Genomic DNA, 25010 nt, shown 5'->3' with positions numbered 1-25010 from the left:
ATTATTTTCCAACCTATTGAGCTTTTCTGTGTAGTGACAAGCTGCTTGGTACTTAAACTGACTATGTTGTGGGCCTGTTTGGGTTATTAGTCTATGCATGCATGCAACATCCAAAGCATTCCAAAGACACTGTCAATTGTACAGAACATTTTACAATTAGACTCACAATTATCGTCTCTAGCAATGCTGTTGTGAAAGCCAGAGTACTTGGTCAAATCTTTGTTTGACTATTGCACCACGTGCTGTTTGAGCACTATCAAAAGCAGCAGTTGATCTTTGAGATGTACAGAAAAGTTTTATAACTGTTTATATTGGTAATCTTTATTAAATCACTGATTTACAGCTTATGATGATTGCAACAAGGCTGACTTAAAAATAATATGAAACATTTTCAAAGGTTTTTGGAGAAAAGTAAAAAGAGCACAGCAAATGAGTTGGGCCTCTTCTCACTTACCATGTGACATTTAGCAGGCCTGTTCTACAGTTACAGTAGAGAAAGTCAAAGTGCAAAATAATTGCCCGAATGATATAAATAGAAGGTCAAGTCTACCCCCGGCATTAAAGGCCAAGGGTGTATAAATTTTAGACCTATGGGTAATGCTGAGGAATGTGCTACACTGCCAACTGGCCCAGAGTGTGTCTACTGTAAGTGTAAGAAACTCAGAGAGTGAGGTCAGCAGGTACATACAACACACACTCCACCTTAAATCCAGAAGCTTAAACACAATTTGCAGACTAAAAATTGTGCTGATAAGTTTCCTCACAGTTAGTCAAAGCTCCTGTTACATTAATACAGAACACCACTGACAAATGTTATTCAAAAATCATATCCAAACAATCTGCTATAAGCATTCGGTCTATTTATGAAACAAACAGGGAAACAAAATGGAAAGATATCATTAACACATTTGTAAGTACAGTTGCCTGACTAACCAAGTAATTGCTGGACCAGGGAATTATTTTACAAAATTATATTTAATGAAGATGAGCTTAAAAAAAACACATTGGACACTTGACAGATATAGCTTAATGTATTGAAGTATTATATTACATATCAAGATATTTATTTCAAATGAAGGAACGTGATATATAGACTTGTGGAGAAACAATGTTAACTGAGTGACTCACGACAATCACATTTAAATAAACTATTACTGTAGCATGTCCTATTTATTTTACTTTAAATAAGCAGAAAGTTAACTTTTACCCTACGTAATATAAATTGTGTCAAATATCAAGAATGCCACAATGAAACTGTTTATTAACTGCTATTTGTGTTATATATTGTTGACATAAATTGCATAAATGAGTATTCAAATTGTGGGGCACCTTGCTGTGCATAATTGGAGGTTGCATTCCCCAGACAGTGAGAGTATCAGGATTGTCCCGGTCTTATGCCAATCGTCAGTCCTCTGTGAAGTCTGCCTGTACCATCTGTGCATAATGCGTACTGCTCTGATGCAATGATTGAACTTCAGTTGGAGGACTGCAGAGTGAAAATATGTGTTGGCTGGCAGACATAGTTATTATACTTTAGTGGAGAGTGCATGCTTGTCTGTGAACTCTGGAACTGAAAGAGTACGCTGCACCAATAAGGCACACGTCCGAATATGACTGTGATTGTTTGTTCTGCATTGGTAGAACAACAAGAATCTGAGATAAAAGTTGGTTCAAAAAAGACAACTGATTAGCACATGAGCAGAACATTCCGGGCTAAATGCACCTTGCTTGGAAAAAGCCATCAGTGTAGTGTCCGGGATTTAAGGCACAATGCTTTCAACACAGTGGTAGGTCCACTCCTGTTTTTCGTTGATTGGGACAACATGTTGGCACACCTAAAGAAGCATCAGACAATGGTTATAGTAGATAATATAAATTAACAAAAATACAACAGCAGTAGTTGATACAATATTCATTTCTGCAGGTTGAGTTTGTCTGCTTTAAAATAAAAAGAAAACAAAAGGTTTGGAAAATTAAACTAAAACAAAGTTGGGGATTTATTCATACATATATTTCTCTGAAGCTATTAGCCAAACAGAAAAAGACATATAGGTGTGAGGGGACTTTAAACGACCTAGTTGTTCCAGTGCAGGCCTGGAGAGACTGACTGTGAGAAGTGAGAACTTTTCCTTTTCTTTCAGTGAGCTCCAGAGTTCTCCTTAGAGGAGAAATGGAGCGTGAATAACAGTACTCCAGCCAACCACACCGGCAGGCTGCCAGCTCACAGTGAATCAATACCTCCCTGAACTTTTCTTTTGGGCTTGAATTACATACAATATGTTTTTTACAATAATTTCTTAAACTTTCATGTGAAATGCTATGCCATTAGTCTGTTAAATGTTACAACAGAATGTTAACTGAAATACTGACCGAATTGCTAATCCAAACATTGAAATTTGGTGGCAGTAGAGTAACAACAACAGAATCCATTTGGGATGGGACCAGAACTGCTATGGTGTTGCCCTGCACTGGTGTTGTCAGAGACATGTCTCATAGCATTTACGAAACGATGTTTCTTTCACACCAAACCGCAATTTCATACTGGAATTCCAATATTATCTTAAAATGCAAATGAGCAATTATATCACAAAGAACTGATTCCTGAAATACTGCCTACACCATTTGAGCAAAAAGCTTTGCCTTTTGGCACGATGGCTACACAGTGAAGTTTCAAACACAGGCAGACTGTGGAGTGTGTTAGTTGGTGCTTTACCCAATGACAACAGAGGATGATGTAACAGTGGAAGTGGGCTACAACTAAAACTGGGTGCTTCAACTTGAACATGAAACAATTGGGGTGAACAAATTAACAAAAAAGATTTAATAAACACATGTATTTAACTCCATTTAAACTTTTATCTGCTTTCGTTCTACAATAATTCATCAACATCAGCGCCTTTTCAGTAAAGAGTTTGGGATTAATGGTGAGTTACCCATTTTTTTAATTCTGCATGCATATATGGAAATTCAAGGAAATCATAAAATAGTCAGCAATGGATTCTTGCCGCAGTATACATGTGGCAACGTTTCTTACCATTTTGGTTCTTGCAGGGACTTCTACAGCGAACACATTCATGCCTCTACTGCTGGTGCAGTTCTTACTCTGCTCATTGTTCACATGCACAGTCACTTTGTGGCTAGACTGCAATAAGAAGGAGCAAAGAGAGGAAACCACAAATATTACAAATGAGCTTCAACACAAATGCCAATATCCAAGTGTAAGCCTCTATTTCAGTGCAGTCACTTTATATTCAAGCACACAACACATGCACTTCAGTCACTGTAAACACAGCAGATCATTGAAATGCAAGTCGTAGTGTTGACTACTCAGGTCAGAATAATTGCATAAAAAAGGGACGTGAAAAAGGGAATGTGTCATGATTGCTTTCATGCATTATATAAACATAAAGTATTATAAAACACTTATTTTGCATGTTCTTATTTTGAGATGGTTGACCACTGTATAAATATTTTGAGGGAGCTGTCCATCCCCAACTTGCAGCGTTCTCGACTTGATTATCTCCTAATGGGATTTACTGTCACTAAGCTCAACAGCTCGTACAACTGTAATGCACTTTTCTCTCTACCTGTTCAGCCCGTCTGTCTTACTGACTTCATTACCTGGATACTTTTCATACTGTACGTATGTTTTAACCCCACTCCCATTTTCTTTCTAAACTCCATGTTTCATCGCAGTTTCCCACTGGCCGTCCGCCCCTCACGTCGCCTCAGGTGATGAAGAGTTACAGCATTCCTCAGCTGATTCTCAGATTTCCTTCTTCCTCTTTAAGACCCCACTATGGGTGACCTTAAAGCTCTCCAAGTCTCAACTAATTTCTTCACACTCTCTCATTCCCCGCTGCAGACCTCAAATGGAAGCACTTTCTCTTTCTGTCCCTGTCTGTTATAAAATAATCTAAAGACTCCTCACTGTTCTGTTCTACTCTCAAAAAATCTCTTCTTTTCAGACTAATGGTTGCAGGTTTTTCAAATGTACTTCAGGACGTGGTTCCTTCCTAACAGCGCCTTGCTGAGGGTTTTTGCACATTTTTCCTTTAATTTACAGTACATCTCAGCTTTACAGATTTAGATAGATTTTTATTCCTTCTCTACAGCTAACAGTTCTTTATAGCTTCGGCTGACCAGCCTCTTTTTTCCTAAATCTCCTAATTAGGTTCTTAATTAGGTTCTCCTCTTCTTGCTTATTGCCATGATAACTGTTCTACTATTTTCCTTATGCTTTGCTCTTCTTACAATCTCTCTTCCTACCTGATAATATATTATACTGGCTATATCGGTTTTATTTCCTTGTTTTTCTTGACCCTAATGCAGAGTGGTGGAATGCACTACTGAATCTCTGTATTATTTCTGTATCCTAGAGACACACCTCTCCGCTCATGTATGGTTTGTTTGTTTACGAAATGTTGTTTCTCAGCACAACTAGCGTGGTGGTGTTTATAGTCTCTTATAAGTGCAACTGTACTCTCCTTTGGCTTTTTCATAAACACATAATACTTGCTTTATGGTTCTGGTTTGCTCAAAGAGGTGAATCGCTGGGGACCCCATAGCTTATTATAGGTAAGCTTCTATTAGGTGCAAAGCTCAATTTCTCTTGGTTTTTTTTGTTTAATTTGGCACAACATGGGGCTGAGCATGTCCAATTCCCACCCCAATGTTTTGGAATGGCAAAACATTTGCAACTGCAGTCGCATATATGCGCAAACCTCACTGCTGATTCAGGAGAGTAAGGACAGTCAGGGTTCTCACTGCTGATTCAGGAGACTAAGGACAGCTAGGGTTCTCACAGCAGATTCAGGAGAGTAAGGACAGCTAGGGCTCTCACTGCTGATTCAGGAGAGTAAGGACAGTCAGGGTTCTCACTGCTGATACAGTAGAGTATGGGTTTTTTGAACCATGTGGTATTGCCAGCTGCTTGTTTTCAGAGGAAGTGGGAGATAGACCAGTGATGAAATGCAGACCACTATCCAACTGCAATCTCCCATAGCCTCAGCAATGCAATTGTCAACTGCACTTCACTCTATGGAGCTACTGGCCACAGTTGGCACTGCCACCGGCATTCAAGCCAAGGCTGTGAGTCTCGTCCATGCACAACAGTATGATGCCTTAGCAGAGTGAGCCATCCAGCAGTGCAGGTTTTTTTTAGTGTGTTTCAGGTCATATTGAGAGTTGTACTTTACCCGCCTGAATAAAATACCTGTGTACTGCTATCTTCACTTCAGGCACTGAAAATCAACAGTGACAGTTTACACTGTATTGTGGCAGTGAGTAGCAGTCAAGCTAGGACATTCTCTGGCAACCAGCAAGACATGATCTGCAACCCTTTTCAATGATATGTTAACTTTCCACGATGCCAATGAATAGTCCAACAGCGAAATATTTACAATGGAAGTACTGCAATTGAAATACTGGATAACCACAAAAAAGTATAAATAAGGATCCTAAGGCCATATCTTTATGCTGACTACAAATAGCATTACAATTATTACATTCAAATTTCTTCAAATAAGATGCCTTATACTTTAGAATTTCCCATTGACCTGTCTCTTTCCAGCCTACTGTTATTTTTTCTTCAATATTAATTGTAAATCCAAATATTTGTAATGCTTTAGCAGCACATACATAATGTCTAAAGCAAAATATCTTATAGAAGTCTGATGAGAAATTGCACCAATTCTGTGCCCCTCAAATGACTTCCTGACCAATTTAAAATACGATGGAGCCATTTGAGCGTTGCATTATTTAATTTGTCATATTTCTATTTTTGTTTAACTTCTGCAAACATGAACTCGGAACACTTTCAATCATACTAAAATAGTTCTTCAAACTGCAAATCATCCAGAGTACATTTTAATCATACTTCAAGTTTCCCTGCACCAACTTCCAGCTGCCTGAGCCATCTCAGTAAAATTATTCCTATTAATATTACATCAACAAGTACAGATGGAACTGTGAGTGTGAGTAAGAGCTCCCCTGCACACCCCTAGCAATCCATTCTAACTGAACATGTGTGCCACCTAATGTCCTTTTTCCGTATTAATGAACTTAATGGATTATTATCTATTTCCTGACATGGCATTGTTCTTACGGTGGAGCAGTGGATGATCATGAGGAGGCCATACCTTGTTGGCGATGACAGAGGAAATCCTGGCCTCACTTTTGTTGGTGTAGATAATGACATTGTCGTGGCCTCTGATGGTCTTAGCCTCCCCTTTGGACATAACCGATTTCTGCAGGGCTGTGTTCAGGATCTTAGTGCTGGACTCCAGGCTAATTGGCTGGACGGTGGGCTGGGTATTCTCGGAGTAAATGTCAATGAGGAATGGGCAGGCCTGCGGTGAGAAACACACACAATACAGTGAGCCTACAGTCTGTCTGTCCACACGAATACCGCTTTCCTGCACTGGTCTTAGTAAAGACGCATACACGTTAGTTTAAGTAGCAATAATAAAACACTTACAATGACCTCACGTGCACTGAACACCCCCGATTAGCTGATGCAACCTTCAAGCACTGACACTGTCGCCATTACCCGCTGGGGTGAGCTGCGTTATTTACTAGGAGTGTAACGATATGAGTGGATCACGATATGACACGATATGTCCCCACTTCAGGGGACAACGTCTTACATAAATACTGATTTATACAAACATTTGACATAAATTAAACAATATTTGGAAAGGAAAGTGTCATACATGCAAATTGAACAAAAGTTTACAGAAAATAATGAAAAAAGAAGAAGAATAGAATAACAACATACAATTAATAATGATTAATCACGATACAATGCGATTAGCTGCAAGGTGAATGTGACCATTAGATTCCCCCCACCCCACAGACACTCGACAGAATATTTAAATAAACTTTCAGAGTTAAGAAATGCGTTTATAGTTTGCCTTGTAAATTAACGATTTGCAAAATGAACACGTCACATGGATGCAGTTGTGTTGTGACGTTTGCATCATGATGCATTTTTTTGCATCATGTTTCAGCACAGCCATTTTACCTCCACCATCTCCAGGGCTCTGTTGTAGCCCATGGACTCCAGGGTGACCCACAGGTCTGCAGGGTCCCCCTCGCGGTCGTTGGCCTCCATGAGGTTCAGCTCCATGAAGCCCTGTCTCGTCAGCTCGTTCTTTTTGGTGTCAAAGTTCTCTGCAGAGCAGCAGATAAAAAGTTCAAGTGAAATATTGTACAATAATAATGGACGCCCTCGGGCGCACATCTGTTCTTCGCAGACTCTTACTCAGGATGCTCGCTGTGACTGTACTGTGCGTTCTGTCGCATTTAAAGCAATGGCTGCGCGCTTTAGCATGCAGGACAGCTGTGCGGGGCCAGAATTTAAATAACATGATTTCACCGGCAGACAGCACGTCGGCACATTCATCACCGATAAAAAGCAGTCTGAAAGCAAGACTCCTGCGAAAGTTAGCAAATGACTCTCGTCGCCCTGTTCTCTGACACTAACTCCCCATCTGTGCCTCTGCCTGCCTGTCTGTCTGTCCCTCTGCCTGCCTGTCTGTCTGTCCCTCTGCCTGCCTGCCTGTCTGTCCCTCTGCCTGCCTGCTTGCCTGCCTGTATCTCTGCCTGTCTGCCTGCCTATCTGTCTGTCCCTCTGCCTACCTGCCTGTCTGTCTGTCCCTCTGCCTGCCTGCCTATCTGTCTGTCTGTCCCTCTGCCTACCTGCCTGTCTGGCTGTCTGTCCCTCTGCCTACCTGCCTGCCTGTCTGTCCCTCTGCCTGCCTGTCTGTCTGTCTTTCCCTCTACCAGTGCCTGCCTGTCTGTCTGTCTGTCTGTCTGTCTGTCCCTCTGCCTACCTGCCTGCCTGTCTGTCTGTCTGTCCCTCTGCCTACCTGCCTGCCTGTCTGTCTGTCCCTCTGCCTACCTGCCTGTCTGTCTGTCTGTCCCTCTGCCTACCTGCCTGCCTGTCTGTCCCTCTGCCTGCCTGCCTGCCTGCCTCTCTGTCTGTCTTTCCCTCTACCAGTGCCTGCCTGTCTGTCTGTCTGTCTGCCTGCCTGGCTGCCCATCTGTCTGTCTGTCCGTCTCTCTGCCCATCTGTCTGTCCGTCCATCCGTCCACCTGTTTGTCCCTCTGCCTGCCTGCCTGTCTGTCTGTCTGCCTGCCTGTCCGTCCCTCTGCCCATCTGTCTGTCTGTCCCTCTGAGATGGGGCTGCTGCGGGCCGCAGGGCTCACCTCTGCAGACGGCCCAGGCGTCCTCGTCACACTTCTCCCCGCTCGTCCTCTGCTCAAAGAAGTTGTACTCCTCCAGGCTGAGCAGCCCGTTTCCGTCCAGGTCGATGACCTCGAAGATGTCCGACAGCGCCGCCCTGTGGCACAAACGAGGAGCTACGGCAATGCAGGAGACTGTGTCCCACTGTCCCCCATCCAAACCCTCATTCTACTGAGAAAACAGTTGGTATTGCTCCACCAGCTCACAGAGGGCTTACCTTCCCGCCTCTGGGTACTGGGGGTCCTCTCCTGAAGGACCAGGCCTACCTGAACTCCTTGGTGAGTGCCAGCTCCCCGCCGTCGCTCCTGTAGACCAGTTGGGCGGTCCTGGCCGCCGGAGCCCTGCTCCTCTTCAGCCTGCAGCCCGTGCTGAAGGGCATTATGTAGTAGGTGCCTGCACTCAGCTCCCCCTTCCAGCCAAACTTCTGTCAATCAAACACAACAGCACAGAGAAGCTGTCCGTCACAGAGAACCCTGCTGATGTCACAGTGCACTGCCAAAAAACTCTCCAGACAGCGCCGCTGGTTTGGCAGCACCCGTGGAGTTACTCAAGCTGCCTGCCTTCATATTACTACTGACCGCGTTATCACAGTCTGTCAGCAACACAATGACCAGTCATACTGAGGGTATGTACGCCACTTTACAACTGCAGTGTGTGGTGGACACACACACAGGTGCGTGCACACACAGGCACAAAGATGCCTGTAGCCTGTAGCCAATTGTTAAGGTACATTACTCGGACCCGGAAGGTTGGTGGCTCAAGCCACAATAAGATCCGCTGTTGAGCCCTTGAAGAAGGCCCTTAACCCTGCATTGCTCAAAAGGGGATTGTTGCTTTGGATAAAAGTGTCAGCTAAATAAATTTATTTATTTATTTTATTTTTTTTGATTTTACATTATTGGCATTTGGCAGATGTGCAGCACAGTTAAGCTGACATCTCAATTTTGACTTCTCATTCGAATTAAGCACTTTCTCTTTGAACCTTGCTGTGGCTGTGTAAATGGCTGTGTAAATATTATGATAAAAAAAGCTATACAAATGTCAGACACCGAAAGATGATTGGTTCAAAGGAACAGTTGTTGTGGTTCAAGTCCGGGTCATCAGCCATTGTAAATTTTAAATATCTGCGTTTATAAAAATGCAGTGTATTTATTCTGTATTTGGCTCTTTTTTCTGCATAAAATCACAGAATCCTGTTTTAATGCGAACACCGCTTAACCAGTCCTATAATTATTTCCTTATTACTGAAAAACATATTGATTGTGATCAGCGGAAGAGGAAGCTTCCTTGACAAATTCCTTAACAGTAACATCAGCCAAATTCCTGTCACACCAGTAAGAAGCCATTTTCAAATCCAAGTACTTACCGTCAACTAATAGTACTGATGACTAATTCAGCTTATTAATTTAACTGAAAAGCCATTTCAATCTTGAGGTACACCCGCAATCGGCAATGTCCTTAGTACAATAAAGAACTGTAACCATACAAGCTCTTCAGTGTAAAGCTGAGAGCTTTACTGAGTACTGAGTACTGAGAGCTGAGAAAAGTACTGAGAGCTGAGAAAAATATAAATCACTTATATTGCAAATGTGCATTTGTAGTCACTGTTCTGTTGTTCAAAATGCGTAATGGTGCTTTTATTTTGGTGACTGCAATTTTAACTTCTTCATCAAAGTCTGATTGGAACAGAAAACACAGGCAACTGAAAACACACACACTATCACTGCAGCAGGAATGTGTGGCTGTGCAGAACAAAGAAGGAACCTCCAAAGTACATTTACAGACTGAGGGAACTGGGCTGATGGTGAAATATCAGGAATACCAAGGAATAGTTAGGCTTAGAATTAAAAGTAACTTGCATTGGATAAATGTATTTCCTTGATGCAGTAAAGAAATGAAATGCATGGTATGACAAAATGAAAAATAGAAGACTCAATCAAACAGGAAAACAGCCCGACAGATCTCAGCAAGTCACAACAAAACAGGAGAACATCCACTGACCTCTCTGTCTCTGTGCTCTGTAAAGCACACCAGATTTAAGTCTTCCTTTGTCTTATTCGCAGTCACGAGGAAAAGAGCCGTGTCCACTGCCATCCAAGAGGAGGGCCTTTCTGGAAAAATACAGATCAAAAACAACAACAGATAAAGCCCTGGACAAGCACCCATGGTTAATAACTTTATATCCCTGCGCCTTTATAAATGCCTGTTGTCAGTTCCCTCGAAAAAGACAGATGCTAACTACGTTCTCTGGCGCAGTTGTGTCAATCCTTTTCTGTAGTGCCTTCAGATTTTATTTTAAATGTAAGCCGCATAATAAATTCAATGTACTACCACTATTATTATTATTATTATTATTATTGTAAATAAGGGCCTTTACCGTCCTCCAGATTGAGGTTGAGAGGCTGGATGGTCAGGAAGACTGTGCTGGTTTGGGGGAGGTGGAGTCGGTATTGCAGAGACACGATCTCACTATCCTCTTCCAAAAAGAAGCAACCTTTAGTGCTCATATGATGCCAAGCCTACAGCAGGGAGAAGATAACAGAAATAATTTCAAACAATAAATTGTTCATTTTTAGGGAACAGTTATGTAGGAAGGCAGCTAGCAGAGTTTGAACTTTCCTTGAAACAACCTGGATCCAAGTTATGGTAATAATTACACTAAAATAAATGTTCTGATATTACATCAACATTATGATTACAAACAAAAAAATGATGAATCAACTATGATGGATTTTAGAGATACATGGCATTTGAAACTAATTACATTTTAAATTCAATTAAAAACATGTGAATCCCCTTGCCACTTGATGTGCAGTATGTCATTATTTTAAAAATGCAAAAATAAGTACACAATTATTCCCCCAAAATGCATATTGTTGCATTTTTCTTTTTTAAAATATTTATTTATCTATGACTTGCACTAGGGCACTATGACCACAAGATGGCACAATAGTAATGCAAATTCTGAAACAAAGGCAATCCAGAAAGGGAAAAAGATGAACCCTGCAGTGTAAATTTAGGGCTGGTTTCACAGACACAGATTAGGCCTAGTCTGATTCTAAATTCAGTTTTGAATAGAGATCCTCCGTACAAAACTCCTTTTAGTCCAGAATTAGCCTTAATCTCTGTATGTGAAACCTGTCTTAAATCTTGTATATTACACACTTTAAAAAGCTACTGTTATTAAGGAAGCCATGCAGCCATACCATAATATCTGTGCCATTCCATGTGTGATACGTTTACAATCCAATGTACATTCTGTGATTTATGTAGGTATTCTACCAGGAAATTCTAAAATATATGGATTAACATCACTATGGGAGACTGTTTCACAGAAACATACAGTATATGACTACATATATCACAAAATGTTGTATTTGTACTAGATTTTTTATAGAGCAAAGTCTGTTTGGGAAAAAAATCTTTATTTGAAAATGATGCAAAATGTAATAAAATTTGATATCCTGTTTAAATTTTGAGAGATTGGTTTTTAACCCATTGGAGACTCTTTCCAGGTAATGTAGTTACAGAATAGTATAAGAAATTTGAGACCCTCATTGTGCAGAATGGCTTTATACATCTTTTTTGATGTTCAATAAATCACCAAGTTAAACAAAGACATAAAATAAATGTGTCAGGAAATGACATTTCTTTACAAAAGCTATTTACTCAGAGTTATTCTGTTAGGTTGTGAAATATCAAACCATAACACTTCAGTGGTTTGTACACCAAATATCAAATGAAGCAAACTGCCCAAGGCGCAAGGCCACTTTAAAGACTCTGAAATAGTGTCCCTCAGAGATGGGCCGACCAGACGTCTAATACAGAGCCATGTCACCGTCCTCCGTCCCCCTCTCTGATTTACTGTGCTTTTAAAGCCGCGGTGCTCCTTTCCTCAAAAACATAACCCACCCATTCCCAACTCCCAATTATCACTTCGGGTCGCCGCAGTGCAGGCAGCGGTAAAAGAACTTTCAAAAGTAATCTCATAGCGCACATTCTTTATGCCACTCTGGGTCTTTTCCAATTTCCGCGCTTTGACATGTACACCCATTATTTCCCGCTGTAAGAAAACCAGTAGAGGTTAAGTCAAAAAGAGTGAAAACAAAGGGAAGAAGATCAATATCAACACTCTATACATATCGACTTGGAGTAAATTCGGTCCAACAGGCCTTGCAACCCCAGAGCTATGCAAGGCCTGAATGGACTTTTAACTTAATATTGAACATTTTTATTAAAAAACACGGCATTCGCATTTGTTGATACAAAAAGCCTCCTCCCGCACACTGCATATAGTATAAGCAAAGTGAAACATCGTATTTGTTCATGGTGTGTAGTACCTGAAGAGACTTGGGCTCTGACAGATTCTTGGTGCTGCTGCTGGCTCCCATGGTGATGTTGGTGGACACTGACGTTCGGCGACTGCGAGCCGAAGAGGGGCGTGAGGACGACCTGCTTTCTGCTGCATCGAAACAGCGAAACACGTAATACAAAAACACTGACCATCAAACTGAGAGCAGTGGGGAAAAGGTGAGCTTCACTGGAAACATTTATAAGAAGCTGAAGCCTAGTTCAACCCTTTGATTAATGAAGCATGCTAAATTACAAAGGCACAATCACGAGCCTTCCTATTCATTATAATCCACGCCTTTCTCACTAGAACTAATTGAAATGAGAAAAGATCAATTCAGTAATGAATTGGCTGATTGTTAAACAGCTCTTCCATCTGAAGAGAATGAGTGTGGGATTAGGCTATATGACAAACAGCAGTGCACCATATTCACATATGATAAATCATGTCACACAGTCACACATCTGCATTGAAATTGTAAGGTTGGATGGTTTGTGTAGAGGTGAGGAGGTGAAGCACTGAAATCTCAAATACAATTTGTAAGAAATTAGAACCTAGTCTGTGCTATTTTCACACACCTCTGCTCATAGATATACTGATAATCAATCCAGATATTTAAAGTGACTCTAAAGTGGCTGGACGTTTTTGAAATAACGAGACATTTTCACAGAAGGATGTATCCACTAAAATATATCCACCAAATATATATTAAAAGTAATGTAGCCTAAATAAATATAATCACACACATTTCAAGTCAGACATAAGCATTCTGACAACTTCTGACATCCTCTATGTCAGGATTGTATGGGTGTGGTCTGGATTGCCCCACAACCCTACTTCCCTCCTAAACATCTCCCAAAATTACCAACTACAGGCAAATTGTATTGGGGAAATTTTCCTATTGAACTCAATGGAAAAATATTCAGGAGAACAACCATTTTACCTTGGACCCTTGATGACTTAAAGCCATTTAGCCAACAAAAGTGTTCCATAATGTATCAGCACTATTCACAAATTAATCTAGTCTCACCCCCATCCAGATCCATTCAAAATAGTTTTAGTATCCCTTGTAGGACAACCTGAAAATAAGATATCTAGACTTTGATGATGTTGATAGGTCAGAGACATCAGGAAGTCATGGCATGCAAAGGATATGCAACAAACTACTAAACAGGACTACTTTCATTCACATAACATTGCTGTGTCCCAAACATTATGGTGCCCTGAAATAAGGGGACTATGTATAAACACTGCTGTAATTTCTACATGATGAAACCAAAATGTATTAAAATGTGCTTTATTAAAATCTGACAATGTGAACTTTAATAGCATGTGATTTTTTAAATTACAAATCCCAAATTGTGGAGTATAGAGGCAAATAAATAAATGATGGGTCTTTGTCCCAAACATTATGGAGGGCTCTGTAAATTGATAAATTAGATTTGCAATGAATTAGATTTCTCTATTTCTCATTTAGTTGATGCTTAATACAAAGCATAATAATGCCATTCAATGTAGCTTGGAGAAATTCAGATTTACCTTTGCAGTCACTTTACCTTTACAGAAAAGGTGCGTGCAAATACATGTGGCATACAAGCCTGTGTCAGTGGTGAAATGTAATAGGAATTAATCAATATTTCAAATAGGAACAATAATGTTATAATCCAGACACTATTTAGAAACTAATTTGTTTTTTCAACCCTCATTTGAGAGTTCTCCTTCACATGGCTCTCTAATCCCTCTTGGTCCCCTGAGCCACTGCAAGGATCACCCAATCAATAACATGAGCACAGACTGACCAACACAACTACAGCCTGTTCACTTCATACTCTCTATACTGCCTGGCTGAAGGCATCTCCTCAGCAACACAAATCCACCCAGCTCTCAATGCCGTATTTTCATTCATTCGGACCGGCCTTAGTTTATCATTCGTTCTGAGAGGAGCATTAGTAATATATATATCCATCACTCAAGGGGCTAAGTTTAGACACAGATTAGTCCTAAACTAAATTCCATTCTGAATGGAGATTTTCCATTTAGTCCAGGACTAAGCTTAATCTGTGTTCATGAAATCTGTCCCATATAAAGTAAACTGAGATCACATCAATATCATGTCCACTGTTGATTCCCTTGGTGAAGCCAACAGTATGTTTCTAGCTATGCCTAAACAAACATATGCATGGCTTTAAAACAGTGCTGAAGGGGGTTTACCTTTCCTTGGTGTGGCGTCTGGCTCTGTTCTCGGGGGGAGTTCGGGTGATGGAGGAACAGCCTGTGGTGTGGAGTCCTTTTGGGAGATCTCGGTCTGATTGCCAAAATTCTGCTGCTTCAGTTTGGCATCAGACTCAAGCTTCTCAATGGCCGCAGTCTGACACTGCTCGGCAGTGGACACCAGCAGCCTACAGAGCTGAACACCACTCAGTAAAGTCACTATGTTGTGCAGTACTGTAAGGTGAAGTACACTACACGTTCAATGACGCAAGTGTCCTCCAAAAGCTACACCTACAGTATACACATCTTTCCTTCATTTATTTTGTTAGAACACACTAAATCTTGTCCCTATCTATTCACACTTAGTGGTTTATTGTTATTGCTGACAACCATTCGTTGCTAAGTTTTATATGTCATTAGCTGTTGGGACTCTGCAGTGGTCTTTTAAAAGTGATGAGAAAACAAACTGAAGAAAGATGCAAGAGATCTCAGTCTCACCTGTGCATAGTCTAACCTCCCATCTTTATTGCACTGAGCTAATGAATAAAACTCATTAACCTCTTCAGGACTCATCTTTTCACCTCTCTGTGAAATAAATACAGAAAGAAAATTCTTCCATTATAATGAAATTATTACTGGAAAAAATCAAATCATCATCTCAGTTGACATGTACTAGTTATAACAGCAAATTCGGTTTTTACTCACCGAAGTGAGAACTTTATAGAGGTCATTGTGTAAAATATATCCGTGGCCATTTATATCTAGTTTGCTGAAGGCCTTCATCAGCGCGCTTTCTTCTGTTGGTTTCTCTTTTCTAAGAATTTCGCAAAAGTCATCAAAGTTGAGTTTCGTGGTTCTTTGGGTCCAGTACTTTCCCAGGGTCTTCTTGGATGGGTTTCTTCCAGCCTGCTGCAAGACTGAATAAAATCCTATACTTCAGTCTTAAGGGAAACCTTTTATTGTACTGTATACTGATCCGACTCAGATAGGGATGTATTTATGAACGTGACTAAACCGAAGATGGAGACTTTATCGTCAACTCGAACGTCTGGAATACGTTTGAACAATATACTGTTTATTAAAGTAGGCTAACATTGAATGTGCTGTACGTGTACAAACTTGTAACAAACATATTTGGATATGATTGGATGGACTCTCAAACCGTGAAGATACAACGCAAACAACAAACAAAATTATAATGTTATTACATTACGATGTACATTTACTGTTTTTTTATTTCATATTTTCTTACCCAGACATAGTTGCTCCTTTGAAGTTATATTCGCTAAACTGGATTTTAATACCGCCAGGTATGCAGCCCTGCAGTTCATGTAGAATATCTCTTCGGTACTCTGAGATTTCTGCATGACTAGACAATGCCACAGATGAAATTATTCTGAACAAGGATATTTTGGCTAGCTAGTTAGCTAACTCTGATTGTCAGTCAGCTATCTAGCCAGCTTACATTAGCTCTAATTGTAGAGCTGACTAGTTTGTCGCTAGCTATGAGTAACTAGCTAACTTATAACACCAAAAGCGAATCAGAATTATTATGTAAGGCTAACGTTAAATAAAATCCATAAACATCTATAATGAACCGAGGTAGCTAGGTCGATAAAGTAGTAAGATATCGAGCTCCAATCAGATAATGCAGCATACTGACAGCAGGATTTCTCACTAACTACGTTCACAACGTTCTGCGTTCCCGTTGCCGTGTAAACAATAAACGTGCGCACCACGACCGACAGAACAAGAAAAAGCAATTTAGTTCCTCCTTGAAATTCGGTTAGTTAACGTTGGTAAAATAATCTTCTCAAATGAGCAGAATCAATGGTATGCTTATAACAATGTTGTATTATTTTTGTTGTTTTGAATTAAACAAAAACATTCAACGGCCACTTGTTAAATCCTGGCAAAAGCTGTAAGTGGCGTTGGTGTTTCCGATGGACAAAATATATCGCCGTACCGCGCCACTTTTGTACTCAGTTCGATAACAGCAACAGCTGTCTTGTCATAAATAGCTAGCCTTCGGTTTGTTTCAGAGAGAAAAATGCCGTAAGTGTTTGATGTTTTGTATTTAGTCATTTGAATTAACACGTTCGTAGACTAAATTATTAACAATGAGCTAAATGTTACGTTACATCAGCTACATTTTGTGTCACTAAAGGCCTGCCATTTTTCTTCCAGAGTAAAAAGAGCACTCCATTTACAGGACAAGGAAAACGTGAGTTGATCAACCTAGCAATCTTTCTTAGCTACCCAAGTGAAATGTTGACCCAAGACCCAAGGCCTTAACCAAGACAACAGTTATTTCTAACAATCATTTATTATCTGTTTGTTTAAAACGGGAATGCATTGCAGTTCAGAAAATAACATTCGTTTCGCGCCATTTAGCCAACTAACGGTAGCACAGAACTTGAAGCCGAGTTGTGTGTGAACATTCGCGAGTTGTGTGTGCGCACTCGATTCTCGGGTACCGTGAATTCTTGATTGCTCCCCACGTTGGTTTCTAAGATTATAATTATATGTCATCACTTCTCAGAGGCAATGTTAATGCTTTTAATTTAACTTATGTTAACAAACATTTGCCACTATCTTTACGGACTCTCTCAGGAGCAGGTATTGTGAAAAGGATTTAGGGCAGTATTCTGTCATTCATAGAAAGTTCTGTCTTAATGGAAGGTTGTGTATTAAATGGTTCACTTTGTGTTTTTAGTCAATTTGTATTGAGGTTTATTTGGTTTAAATTCCAATAAAAAAAATTCAACATGCAAGTTGAATAACCCACCTGCTTCGAGCTAGTGACATAGTAGTACACCCTTCACTTTATTCTAAACCTAAGTCTAGATCATGAAAAATAGAAGACAAATTGTGTTTCAGTTATATATGGCTCATAACCTTACCAAAGAGACCACAGACAATAATGGAATGAATGATATATGGAATTTAAAAACCTGCCAATAATCCATAAAGGTCCAAATATTTTACTGGATTCTTGTGGATCTCATCACGATAAATCCACAATATCTGTTGATTTTTAAGAGCACCCCGTGTTACTTGGGCATAAACTTTGTGAATTAAAGTCACGATTTGGAGGAGGGTAAAGCATGTGGAGAGATATGAAACCACAAGTGTGTTTTACAAGTCATGGAAGATTTGTACCAAGAGTTTGCAGTACAGCAATAGCAACATTAAACAAGGTGCTACACTTGTAGCATCTACCCTGAACTCTCAATAATTTCTGGTCAAGGTCCCTTTCTCAGTTTAAGTTTTGTCAGTTCACATGGCAAATGGGAACATTTAGATCCATAATAAGTAGCATTTATGAATTCTGCATACCTGAAAATACCTGGTATAGCTTGCCAAGAAAAATCTGAGAGAGTGGATAATGCCTCTGGTTGAGTTGGCATGGAATGCCATAGCTAGTTAAGTTAGTAGTAGACAAGCTAATATAGAATCTTAACTATCTTAACCGTGTAGCAAGCTGCATGTCTAGCAGGCAAATTTGTCTTGCCAGACGGACAGCCTGCGAGTTAGACTATTGAACATTGGACGTGTATTAAGTATTTGGTATTCTTGTAAAGATAAGGAAAGAAGCAAGAAGAGAGTTTAACTCATAGCACTGCCCATCACCATTTTTTGGTGAATTTGTTCACTAGCTAGCATGCAACAAGAGCTAAAGTCTCAATGCTTTGCAACTTCAGATGCAGTCTGAATGGTGAAAAATTCTTAGCTTCTTTATATTTTCTTTATATTTTTCTTTATATTACTTTTATTTTGCAACACAATTTTAAGAATCTTAAATGAAGGGCTAGATATCAACCTATAGATTTTATGTACAGTATTAAGGTGGCATGTGCTGTATATTCTGTATGCCTACGTTTATATAATGTGCATATTTTATGCATGATTTTTCTTTTTTTTGTGTTTTCATACATAATCTTAGTTTTTCAGTAGCTTTTGAATAATTCCAACCAACACAGAAACCTGTTTTTGTATCATACAATTGTGTCATAATTGCCTCTTATCTAATAGTGGAAAAAATTTATAAAGAGCGTCTAATCAGTAGATGTTAAATAAACATCCAGGGCTGGATTCGAATGTGGTAATAAAATCTAAAACAAAATAATTGTTATGTGCAGCAGACACCAGCAAAGAGACCTGTGCCAGTGGGAACCTACTCTCCGTTGACTGGTACAGGCGTGTTGAGCCCTGCCCCATCTCCGAAAGGTAACTAGCCCCACCCCCTGCACAAAGTTCTGGCAGACTTACATTTACTGAATTTATCTTTTTGTGTTCTTTAACACTGTCAAAAACCGCAAGCAAGGGGGAGGTTATATTTTAGCGAATAATATACAAGTATATGAGAAAATGTATTTATTGATGTGGGGCCTCATAAAGTATGTATACCGTTCCTGTTTTACTGCTTTGGCATGTCATGAGCTCCTGGGAGTCTCAGGACGCCTCCTGTTTTAGATTAAGCAGCAGTATTTCTTATTCTTTATTATCAATAATATCTGTGCTCAGCTTGATTTTTACAGTCTGCTGACATTCAGTACTTTATCAACAGGTCATTTTAAAGCCAGAGGAAAGACTGATAATCTCACTAAAACACAAAAACCCCAGACAGATGCAGAAAAGTAAGTATCCCTCTACTGGCATATTAGTAATTGATCGTGGAGTGGGATTATATTAAAGCATGGTAAATATTTAAGTGCATGGCATTTAAGAGGTCTCAACAGATGCTGGAAAAAAGATCTCTTTGTCAGTGAATATTTTAGTTGCTCCAGTTGCCTGATAGACAATATGAGTAATCTGTATTTAATGACAGGAGACGTAGAAAGAGTGGTATTCATCATTGGGGAAATCTAGGCTGATTTACATTGCTCTAAAAATAGTTGAATAAGGTTTGTTAAAGAAAAAAAGGAAATTTTCCTCGCCAAAGCATATCATAATGGCTTAATTCAATCCATCTTAGCAAGCTTTGAAAAAGACAGATAGTCATTTGAGGGTATAATTCACTGAAAGACTATAACTAGCCGGATTTAATTTAAAAATGCTGATATGTTGGTGTAGTAGAAGACAATGTGAACAACTGCATTAGTAAATGTTTTGATCTGATGCGTTTCAAAAAAATCTTTTGTAGATTGCATGCCTTGCGATCTAAGATAGAAGGATCTTTGAAAGCATTTAAAAAGGCAAGACGACAACTGGAAGAAGTAATGGTATGTATGTCCCTTTTTAACCTATATAGTTAATGTGGTTACCTGCACATTAAAACCTGTTATGCTTGGTGAGTCCAATGTAAAGGAGGACTCAGCAATGGCTATGTCCACTCTGTGGGGTTTGAGTGAAGTGATTGGTGTCGCTGTATAAAGCCTACAGAGGGCAGTAGTGAGCTGAAGGCGTTCTTCTCCAGAGGCTCGGCTGACCTGCAGACTGAACTGCGCAGAAATAGGGAGCTGGGTGAGTGGCTTCTCTGATACATTGCACTACAAAAGAGCTTTAAGACTTGGTATCTGAATATTAAAGTGTATTACAAACAGTAAGGTGAACAGTGGTAAGAATAGTGATACCCAGTGCTTACATGTATAACATGTAGAAATTCATAGTCAAGCCCTTTTCATTCCCATTATTGTGGTATCCTAATGCTTTTATTGTGTGTTTTACACCTTGGTTAAATCACATTGTCCCCTCATGAAACGTCTTTTCAGTTGCCAAAGCGGAAGCGCATCTCAAGGGGAATGGTGCTGGCTGTTACCGATTTCAAGGTATGTGGTTTATTGGCTTCGTAATTTCATTTCCCTCCCCACAAATATACCGCAAATGTGAAGTATTATATTTTTTGATTATGAAAATATACTATCCGATTGAACAAATTAAAATAATACTTGTACAATTACACTATCATAATTGTTTCTGCAAGATACTTGCAAGATCAGTAATGCCTTGTATAATATTGCTTAGAATTTTCTGTTATGGTGACTTTTCCTTGCTTCCTGAAAAGAGGGAAAGAAAGAAAACATTTTTTGTTCCACTTAATATGGAACCAGATTGATTTTAGGGTCTCGGGGACTTGGAGGCTATTGTCACATGGGGATGAGTAAAGTCTTCAGTTGTGGTGATTGAGCAAATCTTAACAACATTCATTTGACTTTGTGTCTTTCGGTGTGTTTTTAAGAGTGGGTGTACGTGTTCACAAAAATATGATTTTCTGGAAAAAACAACATTTTGTTTTCTTTATATAAACTCCCATTTGTCTGACTGGTTCAGACAGAATTAATTAGATTATTTCAGGCACATATTATGCCCAAAGCAAAATGATACTTGTGATTCAACCACACAATGGAGAGTTGTCAAAACTGAAAGGAGGAATTGTCACAATTTCAGTATGTTTTTTAGATGGGGGGTTGTCCAAAATTGTTCTAATTAGTTACAGTCAAGAACGTTAAAATATATGTAGTTTGTGGCTAGGCTGGGTGGAATGTCACATTTTTATCACATGGTGAACCATGAAATGCATCTATTTTGCATAATCCCACTTACAACAACAAAGTTCATAACATAAGAAGTCAATAGTGAAAGGGAGAATGAAGCTATTGTTGCCTTGAGGCTCGCATTTAGTGTAAACAAACTGTTATTCAAGGCTGTGTAAGGAAACAGTACAGTATTTGTTAAAGCGTGAAATTTGGACAGATAGTCGTAATCCAAACCTATCATGTTGTGGAGACATTGGCTCACACAGTGTAAAATGTTTGTTTTGAGTTGCTGGGAAGAGCTTAAAGTTCATGTGCTAAATAAATGGAGGAGTGAATCAGCCTGATTCAGTGAGAGGCCTCAGGGCTCTCTGTTGGTATTTTCCATGACCGTATATGAAGGGCAGAGATTTTGTTCGGAACACCCTGGAAAAAGGTCTCATGATCAGTCGATTAAAGCAAGATAGTTTTTTTTGTTGTCATTCTTTGCTCTGTAAAGTTCCCTTGGGTTTGAGAAGGGCACCATATAAATAAAATAAAAAATACATTACTTGTAATATTTAATGTATATTTTCATGTAAATGTGGACTCATTTTGATGAATCATTTCAATAAAGCTTTACTCTGATCTAATTAATGAATTTGGGTATTCCAAATAACTATGGACTCTTAACCTGTCCAAGTTGTGGAGTTGTCATTGGCCATATTTTCTTTTGAGATCAGCTGCATTGCACAGCATGTATCAAAGCGTCAGAGAGTGGTGTTGCCAATTGACGTTGCATTTACTACAGAGAAGGATTTTAAACATGTTTCACACGTTTCAGTGTTTGTTTTATTTTGTCGAATTTTAAAAGGCCAAAATAATATTGCTGTCGGACTTGAGCATTACCTGACCTGTTCAGAAAGTAGGTCTGTGAATGGTGGTACAGTGTGTTTCAGAGGCCATTGAGTGCCCCTGGTCCTAGACAGCTGAGTAAATTGAGAAGGATATTTTAACTTTCAGGCAAACCCTCCGTGACACCCCCCAGGTCCCCCTCCCAGACCTAGCTCCAGTCACTGGCCCCATCTTAAAGTATGGCCTCTGCGTTAAGAAGCGCTTAGAGCCATTCTTTTAGGTTAACAAAAGTTTCGCTAAGCATTCTTGAGAAGTGACTTTTCATGAGCAATCAGGCTTTGGGTAGATATAAATTCCCAGGGTTGTCCAGGCATTACAAATCCCCAGGTTCCCAGTATGTGCTGATGACCACAAAATTGAAAAGAAAGACTGTAATAATTCTGAGCAAGTTTCTCTGCAGAAGGTATTGATTATTTGTGTGTGGTGAGAGATTTGGAAAATTCAATTAAAGGAGTTGTGCAAAGGTTTCATAAATTTTCCACCTCCAGGCCGTACAGAGACATTGTTATGTTCTAAATCAATGTAGCACTTCACAATATATTTTCTTAGGAGCATAAAAATAAATAACATTTAAACAGTTCTGCTTACTACAGAAACAAATTTTATTTTCTGTGAAGCATTTAGTCATGTATAGGTACCGACTGGCTCGCATCTGCTGGGCAGTAACAAATTTTATTGCAATTTTTCCATAAGAAAATCCTATATAATATGAATTTTTAGATGACAAAATGAGGCGAAAGAGGATGGATCAGCAGTATAAAAATTGATCAGCTAATGGATAAGAGCATGTAGTGAGAGATTTGTATGGCAGCCTTAATAGGCTGTATTAAAGAAAGATTCTTTAAAAATGTAATAAAACAGATGGGATTTTTTGCACAACAGGGATGGGCAGCATAAGGTGTACCTGGCACATCAATTCTGTGGGGCTGAAAGAATGATGATTCTCATTTGGTGTGAATTCCAGCCTTTATGATTAAACACACAATGACAATTAAAGCAGAGGTCTGTAAATAAGGAGCTGCAGTGGTGAGCTGACATCCCTGGGGTTTGATCCAGTCTCTTGTTGCTTTTCCTAACAAGAGTTCATATCCCCGTGTCTGGTATTCTCACACTTTAATACAGGCTTTTGTGTTGCGTCGAATATTGCAGTTGTATTTAATAGACGTGTTTATGGGATACTTTACATAGGTGATATCATTTGACCTAAAATCAAGTGTGCCCAACAATTGATTGACATCAGGTGTTTTTATTGCAAGTGAATGGTAAAATCTGTGTATTGAACTTGGTGTTGAACTCATTTTTATGTGATTTTTTTGCACAATGGACATTTAATTCAGTATCGACTTTTGCAGGTTTTGCAAAGCCCGGCAGCTCCTACGAATTCCTAAAATCGATCCTAAACTAAGGTGATTCTGCTTTTGCCGTTCTCACAAGCAACTTCCAGAAATAACATGCATCACAGGGCTTCAGCCACATAATTACACCTCAGATGTAGTCCGTTATCCTGAATTTAAATCATACCTGCCTCTCCAAACAACCAGGACAACAGTCCGTGAGCAGAGAAATGAAGATTCGGATGATGTTTTGATGTTCATGTAAATGATTTGCAATAGCCTGCTGTCATTGAATGTAGGTGTTATTCTCTATTGATTTGAGGGCTGAGGACGGCGGGGGGGGAGGGATCCACTCACGTTATTCGCTCTTTTCTATTTACAGGTCCGTGCCGAGCGCGTTACGTGACGGCAAATGGAATAGTTCTGCTTTTCAGCAGCGCGGAAGCTGACGTACGATGAGTCTAGAACGCCGACCTGTCAGTCATCTCGCTCAAACGTCAAAACGAGAATGGGCTTTCGACACATTTACATTGAGCTTATTTACATTGAGAGAGGTCTTTGCCACTCATCTGACAAATGTTGATTTTAGAATAAACCCCCGAATGCGTCGCTGTGAAAATAATGTTCTTTGAGCAGGCACCCGGTCCCTGTTTGACTGACGCAAAGTAAAACCTCACCAAACCGGGCTCGGTGAATGGCTGCGAGCCCCAGCCGGGCGCAGGAGCCGGGACTCTTTATTTGGCAGCGCTTGCGAAAGGGCCGCGGTCGCCGACCTACGCAACAGCTGGTGTCGCGCAGAAAACATTTCCTATTTCTGCCCAAGGTGGATCGTATAACTCTCACTTTATCACCCTTGGAGGCCATCTGAAGGACAAAGCACATACACCCATAAACAAAACTAATGTTTTTATACGGCCCCTCCGGAGGTGGGAAAAGAGTCCTCAGCAGTCCCGCGCCCCCCCCACACCCCTCCCTCGCCGTGTGACACGGGAGCGCCGAGCTGCTGAAGACCAAGGTCTTTCCTGAAGGGTCACGCCGAGGCCCGCGATAAACGCTCAGCGGCGGTCTGCGATTGACTGACAGGAAGCAGCAGCCGTCCCCTCCCGCCCCGCACGCCAGCTCCGTCCTGCTCCCAATCCCGCTAAAGCCCCTCAGGCCGGCCGCGTCCTGCCTCCACGCACACTCTGGGGAGCGGCCTAGTGGGAGTCTCATCGGCCCCTCTGTGACCTGATAACATTTATAGTTGTAATGGATTTTTTTAATGCCTGTCATTAACTCGCCCAAAGAGAGGGGGGAAAGAGATTGCTTGTACCTTTTTTTTTGTGGTATTTCAGCTTTATGACATTATGTTCGGATATGTCATCTTACATCATTTTTGTTTTAGAGCCCATCAATGCCTTTTGTTTTAATGGACAGCGGCCTTTGTGTAGACTTGTATTTAGCTACTGTAGTGAAGGCTTCATGATGATTAAACTATTTGAAAGACATTAATTGCA

General features: G+C 40.1%; 2 protein-coding genes across 5 annotated transcripts; one reads left to right on the top strand and one right to left on the bottom strand.

Moving 5' to 3' along the window:
- Window positions 1–305: 305 nt before the first annotated feature.
- efcab7 (EF-hand calcium binding domain 7) lies at window positions 306–16741 on the bottom strand. The gene is made up of 13 exons (XM_061238453.1): window positions 16063–16741; window positions 15516–15727; window positions 15309–15395; window positions 14811–15006; window positions 12589–12710; window positions 10626–10767; window positions 10250–10359; window positions 8515–8672; window positions 8212–8345; window positions 7025–7173; window positions 6141–6350; window positions 3035–3142; window positions 306–1835 (listed from the first exon to the last, which is right to left on the bottom strand). The coding sequence occupies exons 1-13, from the start codon at window positions 16175–16177 to the stop codon at window positions 1761–1763; spliced, it is 1818 nt and encodes a 605-aa protein (XP_061094437.1). The 5' UTR covers window positions 16178–16741; the 3' UTR covers window positions 306–1760.
- itgb3bp (integrin subunit beta 3 binding protein) lies at window positions 16496–25001 on the top strand. 4 transcript variants are annotated; one of them, XR_009708526.1, is made up of 9 exons: window positions 16496–16595; window positions 16998–17034; window positions 18953–19040; window positions 19381–19450; window positions 19957–20035; window positions 20189–20276; window positions 20525–20581; window positions 23533–23586; window positions 23897–25001. XR_009708526.1 is itself a non-coding variant. In XM_061238458.1 (9 exons), exons 1-8 carry the CDS (start codon window positions 16861–16863, stop codon window positions 23583–23585), a joined length of 474 nt encoding a protein of 157 aa, XP_061094442.1. In that variant the 5' UTR covers window positions 16718–16860; the 3' UTR covers window position 23586; window positions 23897–25001. The 4 variants fall into 4 exon arrangements, 2 of the variants coding, with proteins under 2 accessions (XP_061094442.1, XP_061094441.1); XR_009708527.1 differs by having other exon boundaries at window positions 16550–16643; XM_061238458.1 differs by lacking the exon at window positions 16496–16595 and adding an exon at window positions 16718–16865 and having other exon boundaries at window positions 18956–19040.
- Window positions 25002–25010: the final 9 nt, after the last annotated feature.

This window comes from Conger conger, chromosome 4, assembly GCF_963514075.1.
Source record: "Conger conger chromosome 4, fConCon1.1, whole genome shotgun sequence".
Classification (NCBI taxonomy): domain Eukaryota; kingdom Metazoa; phylum Chordata; class Actinopteri; order Anguilliformes; family Congridae; genus Conger; species Conger conger.
This window is presented reverse-complemented; position numbering and strand designations above follow the sequence as displayed.